Raw genomic sequence first — 20,409 nt, 5'->3', positions numbered from 1 at the left:
TAAGTTATGCAATGGGGGAAAATAAGGTTTTTACAGAAGAAGTTGTCGTAGAAACTTCAAAACCGGCCCATTCGATTGGAAATTCGAAGGGCTAATGCCCTTTTCAATAGTCGAACGTAAATGGAGGGCAGCAAGCCCCCCCCCCATGTCCTTTATTCCGCCAAACACATCCAATCAAAATTTTGAGATAGCCATTTTGTTCAGCATAGTTGATTTCCAGATAGGAACTATGTTTTTGAGGAGGTCACTCCTCCACAGCCCTCAGGGCAAGGGTTTTAAGTTATGCCCTGGGGGGATATAAGGTTTTAAAAGAAGGTGTTGTCGTAGAAACTTCAATAAAAGCTCATTAGACTGGAAATTCAAAAGGCTAGTGCCCTTTTTAATAGTCGAAAGTGATTGGAGGGCAACTAGCCTCCCCCTCGACCAATCATTCCCCCAAACACATCCAATAAAAATTTTGAGATAGCCATTTTGTTCAGGGTAGTTGATTTCCAGATAGAAAACATATTTTTGAGGAGGACACTCCCCCCCAGCCCTCAGGGCAAGGATTATAAGTTATGCCCTGGGGGCATATAAGGTTTTTATTGAAATCTCTGTCGTAGAAACTTGAAAAAGGGCACATTCGATTTGAAATTCAAAGGACTAGTACCCTTTTTAATAGTCAAAAGGGATTTGAGGGCAACTAACCCCCTCTGCCGCCCACCTTTCCCCAAACACATCCAATAAAAATTTTTAGATAGCGATTTTATTCAACACAGTTGAAAGTTTTGGAAATTAGGTCTTTAAGGATGAGAACCCCTCCCCACACAGCCCTCAGGGCAAGGGTTCTAAGTTATGCCCTAGGGGCATATAAAGTTTTTATTGAAAGCGTTGTCGCAGAAACTTCAAAAAGGGTCATTCAATTGGAAATTCAACGGGCTAGTGCCTTTTTTAAGAGTTGAAAGTGATTGGAGAGTGACTAACGCCCTTCTCACGCCAATCATTTTCCCAAACACGTCGAATTAAAATTTTGTGATATCCATTTTGTTCAGCGTAGTTGAAAGTTCTGGAAATTTCGTCTCTTAGGATGATAACCTCCTCAGAGCCCTCAGTGCAAGGGTTGTAAGTTATACCCTGGGGGCATATAAAATTTTTATTGAAAGCGCTTTCGTAGAAACTTCAAAATGGCTCATTCGATTGGAAATTCAAAGGGCTAGTGCCCTTTTTAATAGTCGAAAGTGATTGGAAGGCAACTAGCCCCCCCACACCCACCGTTTCCGCACACAAATCCAATAAAAAGTTGGAAAGTGCCACTTTGTTCAGCAGAGTTGATTTCCAGCTAGACAATATGTTTTTGAGGATGACAATCCTCAAATAACTCTATAGCACAGGTTGTAAGTTATGTCCTGGGGGCATCTAAGGTTTATATAGAGGGCGTTGTCATAGAAACTTCGAAAAGGGCTCATTCGATTGGAAATTGGAGTTGCTAGTGCCCTTTTTAATAGTCGACAGTGATTGGTGCGCAACCAGCCCCCCCCCCACACCCATCATTCCCCAAAACACATCCAATCACAATTTCGAGATAGCCATTTTGTTCAGCGTAACTGTTTTTCAGATAGAAAATATGTTTTTGAGGAGGACACTCCCTCACAACCCCCAGGGCAAGGGTTTTAAGTTATGCCCTGGGGGCATATAAGGTTTTTATAGAAGGAGTTGTCGTAGAAACTTCAAAACAGCCTCATTAGATTGGAAATTTAAAGCGCTAGTACCCTTTTTAATAGTCTAAAGTAATTGGAGGGCAACTATCCCCCCCACACCCACCAGTCTGCTAAACACATCCAATTAAAAGTTTGTGATAAACATTTTGTTCAGCGGAGTTGATATTCAGATAGAAAATATGTTTTTTAGGAGGAAACTCCACCACAACCCTCAGGGCAAGGGTTTTAAGTTATACACTGGGGTAATATAAGGTTTTTATAGAAAGCGTTGTCGTAGAAACTTCAAAACAGGCTCATTCGATTGGAAATTCAAAGGACTAGTATCCTTTTTAATAGTCGAAAGTGATTGTAGGGCAACTAGCCCCCCCCCCACCCCCATCATTCCCCCAAAAACATCCAAACAAAATATTGAGATAACCATTTTGTTCAGCGTAGTTGATTTACATATAAAAAAAAACATATTTTTTGAGGAGGACACTCCCCAACAACCCTCAGGGCAAGGGTTTTAAGTTATCCCCTGGGAGCATATAAGGTTTTTTTTTTTATAGAAGGCGTTGTCATAGAAACTTAAAAAAAGGCTCATTCGATTGGAAATTCAAAGGGCTAGTGCCCTTTTTAATAGTCGAGAGTGATTGTAGGGCAACTAGCCCCCCCCCACACCCATCATTTCCCCAAACACATCCAATCAAAATTTTGAGATAGCCATTTTGTTCAGCGTAGTTGATTTGCAGATAAAAAAATGTTTTTGAGGAGGACACTCCCCCACAACCATCAGGGCAAGGGTTTTAAGTTATGCCCTGGGGGCTTATAATGTTTTTATAGAAGGCGTCTGCGTAGAAACTTCAAAAAAGGCTCATTCGATTGGAGATTCAAAGGGCTACTGCCCTTTTTAATAGTCGAAAGTGATTGGAGGGCAACTAGCCCCCCCCACGCCTTTCATTTCCCAAACCTCCAATCAAAATTTTGAGATAGACATTTTGTTCAACGTAGTTGATTTCCAGATAAAAAATATGTTTTTGAGGAGGAACCTCCCCCACTTCTCTCAGGACAAGGATTTTAAGTTATGCCCTGGGGGTATATAAGGTTTTTATAGAAGGCGTTGTCGTAAAAACTTCAAAAAAAGCTCATTCGGCTGGAAATTCAAAGGACTAGTGCCCTTTTTAATAGTCGAAAATGATTGGAGGGCAACTAGCCTCCCCCATACCCAACATTCCCCCAAACACAACCAATAAAAATTTTGAGAAAGCCATTTTGTACAGGGTAGTTGATTTCCAGATAAAAACATATTTTTGAAGAGGGCACTCCCCCACAACCCTCAGGGGAAGGATTATAAGTTATGCCCTGGAGGCATATAAGGTTTTCATTGAAATCTTTGTCGTGAAAGAAAAAAGGGCTCATTCAATTGGAAATTCAAAGGACTAGTGCCCTTTTTAATAGTCGAAAGTGATTTGAGGGCAACTAACCCCCCTCTCTCGCCCAACTTTGCCCCAAACACATCCAATCAGACTTTTTAGATAGCCATTTTATTCAACGTAGTTGAGAGTTTTGAAGACTAGGTCTTTAAGGATAACACCCCCTCCCCCCACAGCCCTCAGGGCAAGGGTTGTAAGTTATGCCCTGGGGGCATATAAAGTTTTTATTGAAAGCGTTGTCGTAGAAACTTCAAAAGGGTTCATTCAATTGAAAATTGAAAGGGCTAGTGCCTTTTTTAATAGTAATAAGTACAAGAGAAGATATTTGTAACACAATTCGCTTTCAGTAAAGCGCAAATGACACAGTAGGTTTTAGACTTTTACAGTGAAAGGAGACAAAACCCAGACTTCTTTGCAGAGATTTTGTTCGTTTCAGGCTGGATTTGCATATTAAAATTAAATTTCACTCGTTTTAAGATGTATTTACTCATTTATATTAGTAACTATTGTTTGTTCGTTTGTATAAAAAATGGATATCTCAAAATTTGTATCGGATGGATTTGGGAAAAAAGGGCTAGGAGAGGGGTTATTTGCGCTCGGATCTCTTTTGACTCTTAAAAAGTAAACTAGAACTTTCAATTTCTAATCAAATGAGCCACCTTCGAAGTTTATACAATCACCCCTTACATAAAAACCTTATACACTTCCACGGCATAACTTAAAACACTTGCCCCCGAGCTCTGGGGGATTGTGACGACCCCGGAAACTTTGTGATCAGATGTATGAACTATTTGAAAAAATAATAGCTACCTCAAAATTTGTATCAGATTGGATCCAATCAAATGAGCCTTCTCCGACGTTTATACAAGCATCCCTTCTATAAGGACCATATGTACCCCCAGAGCATAACTTACAACACCTCACCCCGGGCCCTGGGGGGTTGCGTCGACACCGGAGTTTTTCTCATCTGACCTCTGAACTATTTTCAACAAAATTGCTATCTCAAATTTTTTATAGGATGGGCTTTGGGAAAAAAGGGCGTGGAGGGGCAAGTTGCCATCGGATCTCTTTTGACTCTTAAAAAGTGAACTAGAACTTTCAGTTTCCAATCAAATGAGCCCTCTCTGAATTTCATACGAGTATCCCTTTCATAATACCATATATGCCCCATGGACATAACTTACAACGCCTGTCACCAAGCCCTTGAGGGTTTTGTCGACACCTGAGTCTTGTTATCTGACCTTTGAACTATTTTAAAAAAATGCTCATCTCAAAATTTGTATCGAATGGGCTTGGGGAAAAAAGGGCACGGGGGGGGGGAGACCAGATGCCTTCCGATCTCTTTTGACTCTAAAAAAGTGAACTAGAACTTTTAATTTCCATTCAAATGAGCCCCCTCTGAAGTATATACAAGCATCCCTTCCATAAAAACCATATATGCTCCCAGATGATAACTTAGAACACCCCAGGCCCTGGGGGGTTGTGTCGAACCAGAGTTTTTCTTTTCTGAGCTTTGAAATATTTTTACAAAATGGCTATCTAAAAATTTTTATCGGATGGGTTTGAGGAATAAGGGCTTGGGGGGCTAGTTGCCATCGGATCTCGTTTGGTTCTTATAAAGTGAACTAGAACTTTCAATTTCCAATCGAATGAGCCCTCTTTGAAGCTTATAGGAGCATCCCTTCCATAAGAACCATTTATGCCCCATGGGTATAACTTACAACGCCTGCCCCCGGGCCCTGGGGTTTGTGTCGACACCGGAGTTTTTGAAATCTGACCTTTGAACTATTTTTAACAAAATGGCTATCCCAAAATTTTTATTGGATGCATTTTGGTAAAAAGTGCCGTAGGGGGAGTAGTTGCCCTCCGATTTCTTTTGACTCCTAAAAACTGAACTAGAACTTTCAATTTCCAATCAAATGAGCCATCTCTGAAGTTTTTACGAGCATACCTTCCATAATAACCATATATGCCCCCAGCACATAACTTACAACGCCTACCCCCCGGGCCCTGACGGATTGTGTCGACCCCAGAGTTTTCGTTATATGATCTTTGAATTATTAAAAAATGGCTATCTCAAAATTCTTATCGGATGGATTTGAAGAAAATAGGGCGTGGAGGGGGGGGGGGCAATTTGCCCTCTGATCTTTTTTTACTCTTAAAAATTTAACTAGAACTTTCAATTTCCAATCAAATGAGCCTTCTCCGAAGTTTATACGAGGATCTCTTCCATAAGAACCATATATACCCCCAGAGCATAACTTACAACGCCTGCCCCCGGGCCCTGGGGGGTTGCTTCTTCAACACAGGAGGTTTTCTTATCTGATCTTTGAACTATTTTTAAGAAAATGGCTATCTCAAAAAAAAAATTTCGGATAGGTTTGGGGAAAAAAGGTGTGGGTGAGGGGGGCTAGTTGCCCCCAGATCTCTTTTGATTCCTAAAAAGTGAACTAGAACTTTCAATTTCCAACCCAAATGAGCCCTTTATTAAGCTTATATGAGCATCCCTTTCATAAGAACCATATATGCCCCCAGGGCTTAACTTAGAACGCCTTACCCCGGGCCCTGGGGGGTCGTATCGACACCGGAATTTTTCTTATCTAACCTTTGAACTATTTTTTATCAAAATAGCCATCTAAAAATTTTTATCGGATGGGTTTGGGGACAAAAGGGGGGGGGCTAGTTGCCCTCCGATCTCTGTTGACTCTTAAAAAGTGAACTAGAACCTTCAATTTCCAATCAAATGAGCCCTCTCTGAAGTTTATACGAGGATCCCTTTCATATGAACAATATATGACCCCAGGGCATAACTTACAACGCCTGCGCCCAGGCCCTTGAGAGTTGTGTCGACACCTGAGTTTTTGTTATCTGACCTTTGAACAAAATAGATATCTCAAAGTTTCTATTGGATACATCTGGAGAAAAAGGGGCGTGGGGGCGCTAGTTGTCCTCCAATCTCTTTTGACTCTCAAAAACTGAACCAGAACTTTCAATTTCCAATCAAATGACCCCTCTCTGAAATTTATACGAGCATCCCAACCATAAGAACCACATATGCCCCCAGGGCATAACTTACAACGTCTGCCACGAGCCATGGGGGGTTGTGTCGACCCTGGAGTTTTCGTTATATGATCTTTAAACTATTTTTTAAAAATTAGCTATCTCAAAGTTCTTATCGGATGGGTCTGAGGAAAAAAAGGCGTGGAGGGGAGGGGGGCCCTGCGATTTCTTTTTACTCATAAAAAGTGAACTATAGCTTTCAATTTCCAATCAAAAAAGCCCTCTGAAGTATATACGAGCATCCCTTCCATAAGTACCATATACGCCCCAAAGGCATAACTTACAACGCCTGCTCCCGGGCCCTGGGGGGTTGTGTCGACACTGGAGTTTTTGTTATATGATCTTTAAACTATTTTTAACAAAATGACCATCTAAAAAAAATCGGATGCACTTGGGAAAAAGGGCGTGGGGGAGGGGGGCTAGTTGCCTTCCAGTCACTTTTGACTCTTAAAAAGGGCACTAAAAATCCCGATTTCCAATCGAATGAGACCCCTCCGAAGTTTATACGACGACCCCTTCCATATGAAGTGCCTCTGGAAAAAAACAAACAAAAAAACATTGAAGCCGAATGGCCTTTACAATAGGCAACGCTGTAGCGTTGCCTCTGATATAGGCACTTATTTAAGATAACGGTAGACGACAGAATGTGGAACGGCAACAGGAATACACGGCCACAAATGACAACAACAACAAAAGGCAAATGCGACAATAGCAAATCCTTGGCGTAGATTAGAGAATAAAATCCTCGCTTCAGAAACAAAGTCAATTAAGCCTGATATCTTTCGGTGGAAATTGGCATCGCTAATGGCAGAAATGTCTCTTGGCGACTTATTTAACAAAAGTAAGCAGGCTTAGCTTTTACGCAGTGAAGATGCAAAATGAGCGCAAAGTTGCGGCAGTAGTAACAGTAGAAGCTGCTTGAACCCGGCAGACATACTTCGCACCAAAGTTGAAATAACTTTACAGACGGTGTAAATTACGCAGGTGGAAAGATAAGGTGTACAACTCACCAAATTTCAAGACCGAATTGAAGCTTCTGAAGATAAAACTCATGTGTAGACCATAAGTTAGTAGTTGAACGTTTACAGCTAGCAGTGTTGACAAATCCTCCCCCACGGAAAGTCGTTGCCACCTCTTTGCGAACCTTTTGATCTCTACTGCTATGGGGTTTGTTTGACTATCGGTAAAGGTAGCCGAATCACTCAGAGTTATGGGTTCTCGAGGAGGAGGCAGAACAGTCTCTTTCACAATAAGTTATGTGTTTTATTATATCAAGTTTAATAACAATAGTTTGAAAATAAATGCAGGGTAACGAGTAAAAGAGAAGGACTTGACTAAGACACAGCAAGAGAAGAACTGAAGACACATATTGAAAACTCACTAAGAAGTTGCCCTCGGATCTCTTTTGACTCTTAAAAAATGAACTAGAACTTTCAGTTTCCAATCAAATGAGCCCTCTCTGAATTTTATACGAGTATCCCTTTCATAAATATCATATATGCCCCATGGACATAACTTACAACGCTTGCCCCCGGGCCCTAGGGGGTGGTGTCGACACCAGAGTTTTTGTTATCTAACCTTTAGACTATTTAAAAAAAATGGCTATCTCAAAATTTGTATCGAATGGGTTTGGGGAAAAAAGAGCACCGGAGGGGGACTAGATACCTTCCGATCTCTTTTGACTCTTAAAAAGTGAACTAGAACTTTCAATTTCCATTCAAATGAGCCCTCTCTGAAGTACATACAAGAATCCCTTCAAAAAGAACCATATATGCCCCCAGATAATAACTTACAACGCCCTAGGCCCTGGGGGGTTGTGTCGAGCCGGAGTTTTTCTTATCTGACCTTTGAATTGTTTTTACAAAATGGCTATCTCAAAATTTTTATCGGATGGGTTTGGGGAATAAGGGCTTGGGGGGCTAGTTGCCATCAGATCTCTTTTGACTCTTATAAAGTGAACTAGAACTTTTAATTTCCAATCAAATAAGCCCTCTCTAAAGTTTATACGAACATCCTTTCCATAAGAACCATATATGACCCATGGGCATAACTTACAACGCCTGCCCCCGAGCCCTGGGGTGTTGTGTCAATTCAATTCAATTTATTCGAATAAAAACATAACACAAACATCAATAACATTATATAGATCGTATTATATAAACATCAGAATGTATATAGTATATACGTTCTATTATTTTACGACAAAAAAGAGAAAAATATCGAGAAAAAAAACGACGGGTCTACAGCCAGTAGAAATAAAAGAAAAGATGACACATTACGATTATTTCGCCTTTATAAAACTAGGCGTCAGCCGCGTTAAGAACCCAAATAATCCAAAACGTAACCAAGTAAAAAAGAAAAGGGAAAAAACTAAAATTAGAAACATTAAAAACAAAAGATCCGACCAATATATATATATACATAAATGCTACTCCATGATCAAACACAGCGTAGAAAATATACAATTAGAGAATATTCACACGAACATATAAGAACAAATGGATAAAAATAATAAAAGCATAAATTTGCAAATAAATTAATTATTTTATTGGAATAAATTATTAAATTTCGGCTTGATATTTATCATTTTATTCAGATACACTTATGCAATAAATAATCAAGCGTTTCTTTCTTTTTTTGTCGTTTTCTTTATCTTGTTTTCTTTCATTTTATCCATTTTGTAAAAGTTATAAATGAGTGAGAAATATTCCTTTTTTTGTTTCATTTTCTTCTTCTCTATTTTGTTTTAATTTCTTTTCCACTTCTCTATTCCGTTGTATTTTATTGCCAACATTCAGAGAAAATTATTTTCCATGAAACTGGGTTTACGAAAGATTTAAAAAAGAATTTAGTGTTATACTGCTCATTTCGCACTGAACACTGAACTGAACACTTCCAACTGAACTTTCCTACTGAATTATTTTGTTCAGACTAATTGTCCAAATTGCACGACTGGTGTATTCCATTTTGAAATGACGGAGTGATTGGTGGACCATATTTGCCACCCTGAAGTTCGAATTTACAATCGCCAAACCTATATTAAACGAGTAAAATAATCTTTTTACTAAACTCTATGCAGCATCAGCTTCTTAATATGGAAGAGAGGCAGGCTTGAGCCCAGAACGCAAGGGCGTATTTGACCTTAATTTTTAAAATGAATATTCGTTTCCTCTTGTTTGGACTATTATGAAGAGGCTTTCGTGTAATCTCATCACCCGAATCAGATTCCAGCCTTTTGGGGTGTTGCTGCACCTGAGATCAAACTCCGAGTCCTATATTACCCAACAGAGGTCAATCCTACTGTGCCACCACCGGATTTTTTAAAATGATTTATTTTACTATTAAAATCTTATAGCAAGCGCCTGTATCAACCAGTCGCATTTGCTTAATAAGGGGTAGAGAGGACCAACCACGACTGGAATTAAAAAAATTAAGAGCCTCAGGCAAAACAGACAACCAAATGTAGGCTACAACACAGTAGAATAAGTCAAAATTATTTAAATACATGCTTTAATTACGTTTATACAACGTTTAAAAAAAACGCTGACACAGACTTAATATAAATTTAAGTTGTTATAACATTATTGTGTATGAAAACGGCAACACCGACGGACATTACATAAAGGCTCTTCAATTTTATAAATACTAGAAAGCAAGGAACAAATGAAAATGAAGAAAACTGAAAGAAAGGGTAAGACTTACCAAGTTTATGTAAGAAACAACGGTAGGCTATATTGATTCAGGATTCATATCAGAACTTTACATTTTCCATCTTCAATGCTAAATAGCACAAACAATGATTTCTTCGAAGACTTATTGGAAAGTTGGACATGATCATTGATACTGTAAATTTGGGATCGGAAGCGAGGGTGACTTACCACCAGCTTCTCCACTGAGCTTGAGTCAAGAGGGTAGACCCCTGATATCAACTGAATTAAGGAATAAGGCACATCAACACATAACACAACAACTTGAACTTTGGTATTTAATAAATCTGTGTAGGAGTCAACAGCCGCCATTGCCTGAGATTCGCATCTTCGACGAATATTACTTGGAATTTTTTCAGTCACAAGAAAAACAATGTCTACACCAATATTACCAACATCATTAGTTTTTTCAGGCTTTGCGGGGAACAACTGAAGTGGATTCTCCATTGAAACATTTCTTGTAATATATTCAAGAGCTTCAGACCGTCCCATTTTCTTTTCATAAAACTTATCACCATCCCAGCTTCTAACTAAATAAAGACCCGCTTCTGATTCTTTGGTGGCTAGAATATGAGGAATGTTCAGATCTTTGCACCAAACTTGTGCTTCTTCCAACGCATGGAAGGGAGGCGGTGTTGCTGCACGTATACCAGAATTCCAAAGCTCTCTTAAGACTAATAAATTTTCTTTCGAAAGGAATCCATCGCTCAGGTTTAAAACAACAACATCAAGGTGTCTTTTGAGAGGCAGCTGAATCGTAAGTTCATCAACCATAGGAGATCCAAGATAATCAATAAAAATGGATATTCCGCATGCTTCTATTTTATTCAAAACAGGTGACAGTAAGAAATGTGAATTGTAGTTATTGAACAGGTCACTATATTGACCTCCTTCAGCCAGAACTTCGGTTTTTTTCGACCTACGCTTCCTTGGAGCAATAGACCACTGAAAAGCGATACCAGAATATATATTCCAAGGGACCTGCAAAGAGCTACATACTATGACAGAGCCTGGGTTTACATTTAAAACTTCAAGAAGTTTCAAAAGGGAAGAAAGGTCTTGGAAAGCAGCCTTAGCTTTAACAGATACAGCACTTTTAGATTTTAAGAGCGACCGCCACATTCCTTGGACTTTTTCAAAGGGGCCTTCACTCTCCATAAGATTTATCAAAGTATTGGCAGTAATTTCACTAATTCCCATTAAGTTGAACTTCTTTTCTATCACACTTCGATCATTGGTCTGGCCTTTCAAGTCATGGTACACTGATAAAATTTTGCCAGTCTGACTCAAATCAATATTAGTATAATCGAGCATGGATTCAATCAGTTTTGCGTGACTCAGCTTCAAACAGAGCATCTGGCTATTTACAGCCTCAATATGGGTCAGGAAATCGTAACCAACATGTACAACTTCAGCAAGAAAAGAATTGTTACCAACCGAAGAAGTTATATCAAAACAAGCTTCATGAGATTCCCTTGGATGAACACCAAGGACGCGTCTTTCCCTATAGGATTTTGCAACAACAAAACTGCGAAAGTCATTGAGGCTGTGACGTGCAAGATATCTAGCGACAGAAGATCTTAAATTGGCTGGGAGTGTTACTATCGTACCAGTTCTGTTCATGAGTTGTACAAGGTTCTGTTCATCAACTGAAAGAGATGTGCCTTTCGGAGTCAACAATGGGAGTTGTATTTCAACGGCTCCATGTTTCCGGAAAACATTAGTGGCCAGAGTAGACAGCAGTTCCTTTTCCCTGAGTTTTGGGAGTTCAGTCAATCCTTCAGGATCAAAAACAATGTTATCATAAGGTGGCACTTGTTGGGCTAAACAGGATTTGACTAAATATTTATAGGCTTTACTTTGAGGATTAGCAAGAGTATGGCGGATTGTCTCTTGCAGAGTAGCATCTTCTAGTTCAGGAGGTGGAACTAGGGAACTTTGGAGAAGTGCATCAGCCGAGGGTCTTCTGGCTGCATCATGTTCTAACAATAATCTAATAAGCTCCATTTTTTGGTCACTTAAAATTTCGGCGGCTTCAGCTGGAAACTCAATCGATTTTTTTCGCAAGTCACTAATAATTTTTACACGTTCCATACCAGTTGACAGATGTGGCCACGACATTTCAAAAAATATCACACCTAGGCTATACAAATCAACCTTTTTATCGTAAGCAGCTTTGTCGTTCTTTTTGGCAATTTCGGGCGCTACATACAAATAGGTTCCAACAATTCCAGTATTAGAAGTGGAGTTATCAGGACTGTAAGCTTCATCCAATTGACGAGACAAGAAACCCGTCGTAGCTAGGCCAAAGTCCCCAATTTTCACATGATCACCTTTCACCAGAAAAACATTTGCTGGCTTTAAATCTCGGTGGATCATCCCTTGTTGGTGAATATGTGCTAACCCTTCTAAAATTTCTCGAAACATTCTCCAGGCTTTTCTTTCATCTTTGTACAAATTATTATCAATAGCGGACCTTAAAGTACTTCTCTCGCAATATTCCATCTGGATACACATGAAACGAACAATTTTTTCTTTAATTCGAGTTTTACCAGATTCGTTGTTCTGTGTTACTGAGCCAGAATCATATATTTGGTCACCTGGATTTTTTTCAAAAACAATAGAATACGATTCGTTACCATTGTTTCCATGGTCACTTTCACTCTCGTCTTCACTCTCTTCACTAAGTGACCATGATGTTCTATGACGAGTGTCTCCAAGTAACAGACTTCGTGAAAGAGGATTGCTGCTCTTAGAACCACTAAAACCTTCTTGACAGTCAGATTCTTTACAGTTTCCATTTAAGCTGTATTCTTCGATCCAAGAGTTATAGTAACGAACTACATTTTCATGATTAAGCCTTGACAAAACTTGAACTTCGCGAGTAATTTTATTTGATACTGAAGCACTATTTGTATTCAAAAATATCTTTTTTATTGCATAAATGCCACCGTCAAGTTTATTTTTTACTTTTAGCACTTCTCCAAATCCCCCAGACCCAAGAAATTTTATTACTTCGAAGTCAGTATTGAGACGAGATCCAGCTAGACCAGATGGGGGATACATTTGCGCTTCAACTATATTCTCTGTTTCTGATTCACTGTCGCTAACAGGCTCCTCAAAACTGGAATATGAAACAGGCTCTTGAACAGGCTTTCTCACTATGAAAGCATGGGAAAGCAGTTGTTCAACAGAACATCTTTCCTTCTCATCCCTGTGTAAGCAACATGATAAAAAATCTAAGAAGTCCTTTGAAACTGAGCTAGGAATCTTGGGTGCAAAGTCTTGAACAATTCTTCCTTCATATAAGCTTAAAATCAAAATTCCGAATCGGTGAATGTCTGCCTTTTTTCCACTCCTACCAAGCGCAATTGGGTAGCTGTCTAGAGTTGCGAAAGACGATTCACACAGGTCTCTTATTTTTTTATCAACACTAAAATCACATAACTGAACCTTCATATCTCTGGTCACAAATATACTACTTAATCTCATGTTTCTATGAATGATATCATTATCATGAAGATATTTCATACAATTGAGTATTAGAATTGACAAATGTCTACACCAGATCTCATTGAATTTCAACTCTGCAGAAATCAAATCTTGCAGATTGATACCCTCGCTATAATTTTGCGCTATGAGAATACTTAGGTCAGACCTGCTCTGAATGATCAGGACGGAAAGATACTTAATAAGAATATCACCGAGTAATCTCCCTAGCTGACAAATTTCTTGCTCAATCGGCTGTATTTTTTTTATAGATAAACTGTCTTTAGGAAGGGTCCATTGAGTCACAACCACTTTTTCATTGCTTTCCATATTTCTCCCAAGGTAAACAGTTCTATTCAATGAGCATACACCCAAACAGTGTAAATATTTAATTTTCATCTTGCTTGGAAACTCTGTCACTTTATCCGAAGAGTGAAAACATTTTTGTTTGCGCAACGATGGTTTCCTCAATTTTTCAAGTTGGATTCCGGAATCATCATTTTTACTCGTACTACCAACTTCGATCCTGTCAGAACTATCTTCCGGATTAACCTTGCGCTCTTGAAGTTTCGCTTGGACTTTTTCGATTTCTTTTTCTTTAAGTCTTTGACGAAATAAATCTTCTCTTTTTCGAACTTCCGCATCTCGATACTCCTTTCTCTTTTGTCTGGACAACATTTCGGCATAAAATGACTCATAGAGAGATACACTGTGTACAGCCAAAAATTTTTGAGCCAGCTGAGCGATTTCGAACATAGTTTCTTCTCCAATTCTACTTTTGGTCAATTTTTGAATTTCCTCCTAAAAAAAAAAAAAAATCACACCAACACAAAAGAAAGGAGTTTTTATTTTTGTAATTACTCGGCGGTATTAGCAAATTTGAGCAGCTATAAAAAAAAAAGGTAAAAGATGAAGCACTAGACTTTACAGTCCCTACCAGCGGTGACGATCTCCGTTTCTTGACTCTTTAGCAAGGAAGTGCAATGGGAGGCTATGGACCAGCCAACCTGTGTTCTCGCATACCCTTCCTATTTAACTTCCCCATATTTCTCTAGGTGCCCATTTGGGGCTGGGTCACCTCTGGCTCAGCTCACAGAGTCACACCATAGATCATCCGTCATAAACTAACGACTCTGCAACATCAGGAATCCGAGATTTTCGGTGAAACCTACACTGGTCAAACAAGCTATGTTTATATGCCCTTCAGGGTCAAATACTCTGTTCCAATTTTAAAATCCTGAAGAGAAAATTAAAGCGTGATTTTCTCGATTTAATGCTCTCGGGACTCATTTATTTCTATTAGAAATAGCGTTAAGAGTAGAGGTGACCCTAAAGCCCCCACGGGGCACCCCTGCTGCCACCTATAACTTTTTTGCACCCCAAATAAGGGCATAGCCTCCCTAGGGAGAACACGTGGTTAATGGGGTCAATGACCTAAGTTTCCAAAGGTCGATCTTGTTGATGTTTCCGAGGCAATTGTCAAGTTCAATGTTGTTGTTGTTGTTGTAAGTACAAGCTCTCAGCGAATGTAATGATTTAGAAATAGTATTTGTTGTTGTTTTGGACATGTAAATGCTCTCAGGGAGTATAATGATCCAGAAATAGTATTTGTTGTTGTTGCTCGAGCCAAATGTTATGAGTTTCCCGGAATTTGGAACACCTGTGCTGTCGACCTCAATTCACCTATCGTGAATCAATAATTCCCCTTAGAAACAACAAATTAATTCCCCTTTCTTGACAGATCAATCAACCAATGATATCATCTGTCAGACTTTAAAAATTTTCGCATAGAAACGATTCTCCAGGAATAGATCCAAGTCATTAATGTCTTTGCCTCGGAAACAACTCTTTTGGTCGAACTCCAAAGGATATTAATAGCCAAAGGCCATGGAAACAATTCTCCAAGAAACATCTTAGCGATGAATTGTTTTAGCGCGGGAATCCGGTTTCTTATTAATTTGAAATGTATTAGCGCAGAGATGCCAAAAACAAAGGGAACACGCTGAATTACGTTTAGGGATTATTTGGGCAAAACTGTTTTAGACAGGTTATGGAACTATTTCGGCGAAACAGTTAGACATTTTAAAAGATGATTTTTGAAGAGATTTTAGAAGAGAATTTAATGGTGAAACTCTGTGGTCGTTATAATACACAAGTTTCATTTGAACAGTGTTGTGAGGTCCTCTAACCCAACCCAAAGGGTTCCAATCCTCCTACCCCAACCCCGAAGGAAGCCCCCGGTCCTCAAGGGCCCCCCCGCGCCCCCAAAGGCCCACCCAGACCCCCAAAGGCCATCCCCGGGCCCCCCAAAGGCCCATCGAGCTCCCAAAGGACCAACGGGGTCCCAAAGGCCCTCCACCGGTCCCCAAATGTCCCCCAGGCCCCCAACTGCCCCCCGGACCCCAAAGGCCCTCCCTGTGCCCCAAAGGCCCTCCCTGTGCCCCAAAGGCCCTCCCTGTGCCCCAAAGGCCCTCCCCCGGCCCCCAAAGGTCCCCCGGACCAGAGAAGCACCACAGAGATGCCCCGTGGGCCCGGAAAGCGCCGCGGGATGTGCCGCCGGGATGCGCCGCGGGTCAGAAAAGCAACACAGAGGATGCGCTGCAGGGAGGCACTACAGGAAAGAAATGCAGGATGCGCCGCAGGGATGCGCCGCAAAAAAAAAGTAAACTACAAATTAAAAATTTTGAAATGTTATCCACCACACGCCCTCCTCCGACCCCCAACGGCCCTCCCCTGATCCGCAAATTTCCTCCGGGCTCCCAACGGGCCAACCGGCCCCCAAGGGTCCCCCGGACCCACAAAGGTCCACCCCCGGCCCCCAAAGGTCCACTGGGCCCCAAAGGCCCTCCCCCGGCCCCCAAAGGTCCCCCGGGCTCCTAAAAGACCACTCAATCCCCAAGGGCCACCGGATCCCCAAACGCCCTCCCTGTGCCCCAAAGGTCCTCCCCCGGTCCCCATACATGCACACAAAAACTTACACACACACACAAACTTACACACACACACAAAAACTTACACACACACACGAAAACTTACACACACACACGAAAACTAACACACACACTCCAAAAATAACACACACACACACAAAAACATACACAAACACACACACACACAAAAACTTACACATGCACACGAAAACTTACATGGAGACAAAAACTTACAAGCACACAAAAACTTACACACACAAACACACACAAAACTTACACACACACACACACGAAAACTCACACACACATGCCAAAACTTACACACACACACACACACACACAAACTTACACACACACAAACACACAAAACTTACACACACACACACGAAAACTTACACACACAGGCCAAAACTTACACACACAAAAACTTACACACACACACACACACACAAACATATACACACACACACAAAAAACTAAAACACACAAAAACAGACACACACACACACACACACACACAAACTTACACACACACACACAAAAAAACTTACAACCACACACAAAAGAACACAAAAAATCCACACACATTAGACACACAAAAACTTACACACACACACACAAAAACTTAGACCCACACGCAAAAACTTACATGCACACAAAAACTTACATGAACACAAAAAATTACACACACACAAAAAAATACACACACACAATAAAACTTACACACACACACACAAAAACTTGAAAACAAAAAAACATGACAACATAAACACACACGACAAAACTTACACACACACGCCAAAACTTACACACACACACACAAAAACTTAAAAAAACAACCCCAAACACACTAAAACAAGACAAAGACCAAATAAATGAACAAACAAACAAACAACCACACAAAAACTTACACACACACACACACACAAAACTTACACACACAAACACACGAAAACACACACACACACGAAAAAACTAACACACACACAAAAACTTACACACACACACACAAAAACTAACACAAGAACACAAAAAAAACACACACACACACTCACAAAAATTGCACACACACACACGAAAACACAAACACACACTCAAAAACTAACACACACAAAAACTAACACACACACACACACACAAAAACTTACACATGCACACTAAAACTAACATGCACACAAAAACTTACATGCACACAAAAACTTACATGCACACAAAAACTTACACACACAAACACACGAAAACTCACACACACACGCCAAAACTTACACACACACAAAAACTTACACACACACACACACACACACACACAAAAACTTACACAATAACACAAAAAACTCACACACACACTCACAAAAACTAGCACACACACACTCACAAAACTTACACATACACACACAAAAACTTACACACACACACGCCAAAACTTACACCCACAAAAACTTACACATGCACACGAAAACTAACACACACACGAAAACTTACACACACACACACACACGCGAAAACTGACACACACACGCCAAAACTTACACACACACACACACACAAAACTTACACACACACACACACGAAAACTCACACACACACACGCCAAAACTTACACACACACAAAAACTTACACACACGCACACACACAAAAACTTACACATGAACACAAAAAAAACTCACACACACACACACACAAAAACTTACACACACACACACACACACAAAACTTACACACACACACACGAAAACTCACACACACACGCCAAAACTTACACACACAAAAACTTACACACACACACACACACACACACACAAACTAACACATTAACACAAAAAAACTCACACACACACGCACAAAAACATACACACACACACACTCAAAAAACTTACACATACACACACGAAAACTTACACACACACTCCAAAACTAACACACACAAAAACTTACACATGCACACAGAAAACTTACACACACACACACGAAAACTTACACACACACGCCAAAACTTACACACACACACACACACACTCCAAAACTTACACACACACGCCAAAACTTACACAAACACACACACACAAAACTTACACACACACACACACGCCAAAACTTACACACACACAAAAAATTACACACACGCACACACACAAAAACTTACACATGAACACACAAAAACACACACACACACACACAAAAACATACACACACACACAAACACACAAACTAACACACACACACGAAAAATTAAAAACACACGTCAAAACTTACTCACACAAAAACTTACACACACACACACACACACACACACACAAACTAACACACACACACACACACAAAAAACTGGCACACACAAAAACTTACACACACACACAAAAACTTACACAAACACACAAAAAAATTACACCCAAACACAAAATCTTAGACACACAAAAACTTACTCACACACACACAAAAAAACTTAGACCCACACGCAAAAAATTACATGCACACAAAAACTTACATTCACACAAAAACTTACACACACACAAAAACTTACACACACGCACAAAAACTTACACACACACAAAAACTTACACACACACACACACACACACATGAAAACTTACACACACACGCCAAAACTTACACACACACACACACACACACACAAAACTTACACATGCACACCAAAACTTACATGCACACAAAAACTTACATGCACACAAAACCTTACACACACAAACACACGAAAACTCACACACACACGCCAAAACTTACACACACACAAAAACTTACACACACACACACACACACACACAAAAACAAATTTAAAAATCAACAAAAAAAAAACTCACACAAACACTCACAAAAACTCACACACACACAAACACACAAAAATTACACACACACACACGAAAACTAACACACACAAACCAAAACATACACACACAAAAACTTACACATGCACACTAAAACTTACACACACACACACTAAAACTTACACACACACGCCAAAACTTACACACACACACACAAACGCCAAAAATAACACACACATAACAAAACAAACACACACACACACAAAAACTTACACACACACACAAACACAAAAACTTACACATGCAAACCAAAACTTACATGCACACAAAAACTTACATGCACACAAAAACTTACACACACACACACACACAAAACTCACACACACACACACACCAAAACTCACACACACACGCCAAAACTTACACACACACACACACACACACACACACACACACACACACACAAAAACTTACAAATTAAAACAAAAAACTAACACTCTCCCGCACAAAACCATTCACAAACACACACACACACAAAACTTACACACACACACACGAAAACTTACACACACACGCCAAAACTTACACACACAAAAACTTACACACACACACACACACACACAAACTTACACAATCACACTAAACCTTACATGCACACAAAAACTAAAATTCGCACAAAAACTCACACACACACACACACACAAAACTTACAGACACACACACATGAAAACAAACACACATACGCCAAAACTAACACACACACACACACAAACACAAACACACACACAAAAAAACTTACACATGAACAAAAAAAGAACTCACACACACACGCACAAAAACTTACACACAAACAAACACACAAAACTTACACACAAACAAACGAAAACTTACACACACACGCCAAAACTAATACACACAAAAAATTACACATGCACACGAAAACTTACACACACACACACGAAAACTTACAAACACACGACAAAACTTACACACACATACACACACACAAACTTACACACACACAAACAAAAACTTACACATGCACACGAAAACTTACATGCACACAAAAACTTACATGCACACAAAAACACACACACACACACACACACACACACACACACGAAAACTTACACACACACGCCAAAACTTACACACACAAAAACTTACACACACACACACAAAAAAACACTAAAACAATAAAAAAAAAAAAACTCAAGAACAAATGCAAGAAAACTAGAAAACACAAAAACACACAAAACATACACACACACACACGAAAACATAAAAACAAACGCCAAAAAATACACACACAAAAACAAACACGCACACA

General features: G+C 39.7%; 1 protein-coding gene across 1 annotated transcript in view; it reads right to left on the bottom strand.

Moving 5' to 3' along the window:
* Positions 1-20,409, bottom strand: part of Gcn2 (eukaryotic translation initiation factor 2 alpha kinase Gcn2) — a 116,667-nt gene that overhangs the window by 48,572 nt on the left and 47,686 nt on the right. Inside the window, exon 3 of the mRNA XM_089090492.1 lies at positions 9,872-14,166. Coding sequence (XP_088946618.1) covers positions 9,916-14,166 — 4,251 coding nt within the window. The 3' untranslated portion in view covers positions 9,872-9,915. The remainder of the gene's footprint in view (positions 1-9,871; positions 14,167-20,409) is intronic.

Source organism: Artemia sp. Qi Xiang Cuo, chromosome 6, assembly GCF_049724085.1.
Source record: "Artemia sp. Qi Xiang Cuo chromosome 6, ASM4972408v1, whole genome shotgun sequence".
In the NCBI taxonomy this organism is placed as follows: Eukaryota; Metazoa; Arthropoda; class Branchiopoda; order Anostraca; family Artemiidae; genus Artemia; species Artemia sp. Qi Xiang Cuo.
Note: the sequence above shows the minus strand (reverse complement) of the source record. Positions and strands in the feature narration are given on the sequence as shown.